The 3,825-nt window shown below is 47.5% G+C and overlaps 1 protein-coding gene across 1 annotated transcript; it reads left to right on the forward strand.

Moving 5' to 3' along the window:
* Positions 1-931: 931 nt before the first annotated feature.
* Positions 932-3,560, forward strand: LOC131237529 (subtilisin-like protease SBT1.7). The gene has a single exon (XM_058235353.1). The coding sequence runs from the start codon at positions 1,162-1,164 to the stop codon at positions 3,469-3,471; it is 2,310 nt and encodes a 769-aa protein (XP_058091336.1). The 5' UTR covers positions 932-1,161; the 3' UTR covers positions 3,472-3,560.
* The last annotated feature ends 265 nt before the right edge of the window (positions 3,561-3,825 follow it).

The raw sequence follows: 3,825 nt of genomic DNA on the forward strand, positions 1-3,825 counted from the left end.
TATAGTAAAAACAGAATTAAAATAGGGAAACAACCATCGATCCGGGGGTATTTCGCAAATTCGGCTTGTGCAACCTGGCATAGCGGGGTTGGTTGGCTAAAGTAGCTCGTTCTACCCCCAAAATCATATATTTTATGCTCGATAACTCATTCCGGATTGTGAGATACGCCTGATCTAAGGTCCGATGGTCCGGATCACTTCTGTCGTCGATTGGGCCTTTTCTGATCCATCTTGGCTATGAAACGGTCTGCAACCCACTCTACATCAAGAGCATTCATCATTGGCCTTGTTTGGCTAAGCCAGCAAACTATGCTTAGATTTTGAGCTAGGGCCTGACCTTGGAGCCAAATTTATGAGCACAGGCCCTCTTTCTATAACCTGGTGGGCCTATTGCTGCTGTAAGCCCTCACCATGGATTGGGATACCCAAAATAATGCTCTCGACTGCCGACAGAAAATGGTTAAAGAAGATATTTCATATTTGAAGGAAAACCCACAAACAATTAAAAGATTGAAATATTCCAATGTGGGATATTCTTTTTCAGAGTCTCCATCCGTGGTGAGGCTTATCATATGAACTACTAAGATTAATCTACTGAGTAAAATTCGTTAAAAAGTTAAATTGCTTTAAAAAATAAAGTAGAGCTTGTGGTCAGGTCGTGCGCACGGTAGCTCTAATGACACCCTCTGAGAGGTCGGTAAGATAAGCCTGGGCGTGGTTTGATATGGTCCCTTGAAAAGTTGTCAAACACGTGCCTAAGCAGGCTTATTCACCCACTGGAGTTGAATTTTGAGACCAGGCCTGGCCCACTACACCTAATACGCCCAAGCGAGGTTTTGGATGAGACATTGCAGCCGCCCACAGTAAGTCTAGTCAACGAGTGACTAAACGTACCGTCAGTTTCAAAATGCTGGCCTTTCGATTTTCTCTGGCTTGCCCTTTCTCAGGAATAGTCAAATACAAAAACGATATTGATCCCCACTCCATAGAATTGAAAACCAGTGTATACCATGTAAACAGATTTTTTAGTACTGGGGAAAGCTTTGTTGAAAATTCCTCTCAATCGGTACTGTTGCTTGCATTTTTACTAATTAGCTGAACGAATCTGATGTCTATATATAGAAATCCCAAATACTAACCTCTCTTCCCAACACATGGTCCATGTCACTAGCCATGGCACGCCACATCATCACCCCTTCCATGCTCCTCTCCTTAATCTTCCTTCTCATTTATGTGACCACATCATCGTCGGCCGATGAACGTCGGCCCTACATCATCCACATGGACAAATCAGCCATTCCAGCTCCCTTCGCCACCCATGATAGTTGGTACACGTCTACAATCTCGTCCCTCTCGGCGCCCGATGGCATTGCTGCTGTACACTTGTACACGTACAACCACGTGATGAACGGCTTCAGTGCCGTGATGTCGCAGGCCCAGCTCAATCAGCTGGAGAGAATGCCAGGTCACCTTGCCACGTACCCAGAGACATATGCCCAGCTCCATACCACACGCACCCCTCAGTTTCTGGGCCTGAATAGGCATGTGGGCCTGTGGCCCACAGCTAACTTTGGCAATGATACGATCATCGGCATCATCGACACCGGTATCTGGCCGGAGAGTGAGATGTTCGGTGATGAGGGAATGCCGCCAGTGCCGGAGAGATGGAAGGGAGCATGTGAGACTGGTGACGAGTTCAATTCTTCCAACTGCAACCGGAAACTCATTGGGGCACGCTCTTTCAGCAAGGGCCTGAAGGAAGGGGGCCTCAACATATCGAAGATCGGTGACTATGATTCGCCAAGGGACTTCTTCGGGCATGGTACATACACGGCATCGACAGCTGCTGGAAGCCGGACGCCTAACGCAGACTACTTTGGCTATGCTAAAGGCACAGCTGTTGGGGTTGCACCCATGGCCCGGCTCGCAATTTACAAGGTCCTATTCTCCACTTTCACGCGCAAGTTATTTGCGATCGATATTCTGGCCGGCATGGATCAGGCAATTGCGGATGGTGTGGATCTGATGTCGTTGTCATTGGGATTACCAGGATTATTGCCATACGACGAAAATGTTATTGCACTGGGAGCCTTTGCAGCGATGGAGAGAGGGATCTTTGTCTCATGTTCGGCTGGAAATAGTGGGCCACAAGCTTACACTATTTACAATGGTGCCCCTTGGATAACCACGGTGGCTGCGGCTACCATTGATAGAGACTATGCAGCTTCGATCACTCTTGGCGATGGCATCACAACCGTACAAGGGAAGTCAATCTATCCTGAGAGCATTTACATCTCTGATGTCCCACTTTACTATGGACATGGGAATGCTAGTAAGGAAATCTGTGATTTATACACCCTTGATCCCAAAGATGTAGCGGGCAAGATCGTCTTTTGCTCGTTCGGGAACATACATTCTCAGATATTGGAAGTGAATAGGACCGGGGCTGAAGGGGCGATCTTTGCCACTGATTCAGCCCAGTTTCTGAATCCTGATGACTTCTTCATGCCATTCGTTGCGATCAGCATCAAGGACGGAGAGATCATGAAGCGGTATATCATGAAATCAGCCCAGCCACCGACAGTGGATATTAAGTTCCAGATTACAGTGTTAGGATCCAAGCCAGCTCCTCAGGTGGCCAACTTCTCTTCACGTGGGCCCAATATTCTGAGCCCATGGATTTTGAAGCCTGACATAGTGGCCCCAGGAGTCAATATCCTGGCCGCATGGGTCCCCAACCGTGGATTTCAACCAATCCGCAATGATTACTTGGTCTCAGAATATGTGCTGGCTTCTGGGACATCCATATCATCGCCCCTGGTTGTTGGTGTGGCTGCATTGCTACGTGCGGCTCACCCCAATTGGAGCCCAGCTGCCATCCGGTCCGCACTCATGACCACTGCATACGTAACCGATAACATCCACGGCCCGATCCTAGATCTGACCACCGGAACAGCCGCCACGCCTCTGGATTATGGCGCAGGACACATCGATCCGAACAAAGCAATGGACCCCGGTCTAGTGTATGATCTCGACCGTCAAGATTATATTAATTTCCTCTGCGGGCTAAACTACACGACCCACCGAATCAAGATCATCACCCGTGGATTGAATTACACTTGCACTAAGGCCACCCTCGATCTCAATTACCCATCATTCATGGTGATCCTGAACAACACCAACTCATCCAGTGTGGTGTTCACACGGGTCCTGACCAACGTCGCAGATTCTCCGTCCATCTATCGCGCGGTCGTGAAAGCGCCAACCGGTATGAGAGTTGTGGTGGACCCACCAGAACTGAAATTCGACAGTAAATACAGCAAGCAGGGATTTACCGTGAATGTCCAGATCGACGTGGCGGAAGTTATACTAAAGAGTGATTATATAGGTAATTATGGGTATCTTAGTTGGTATGAAGATGGGGGAAATCGTGTGGTGAGAACACCCATTGTTTCAGCCTTTGGGCCATGAAAAAAATGATTGGACATGATAAGAGGGCCCACTGATCTTGTATAAAAGCCTAGTAAAATGCAATGGATCAAAAATAGCGCATTATGATATGTTGTTGATGCCTCAAATCTTTTAGCAACAGGGTCTGTCGATGGCATGTACAGACCATTCGATGCCATCGAGTGTTGTTTAATGCCATCGAACACCTGCTCAATGCCATCAAGAAAATCTGAAAATTGCATGTTGGTTGCCGGACACTTTTGGTGCCCTACTCAATGACATCGAAGTCCCATCGAAAAAATTCAGAAAATTCATGTTTTGTCGCTGGAACAATTTACTGTTTTGTTCGATGACATCGAAGATTGTTCGATGCCA

The sequence above is a fragment of the Magnolia sinica genome, chromosome 2 (genome assembly GCF_029962835.1).
Source record: "Magnolia sinica isolate HGM2019 chromosome 2, MsV1, whole genome shotgun sequence".
NCBI classification, from domain to species: Eukaryota; Viridiplantae; Streptophyta; class Magnoliopsida; order Magnoliales; family Magnoliaceae; genus Magnolia; species Magnolia sinica.

Excerpts from the sequence above, each read along its gene's own strand:
- LOC131237529 (XM_058235353.1), top strand. The coding sequence starts at position 1,162 with ATGTCACTAGCCATGGCACGCCACATCATCACCCCTTCCATGCTCCTC.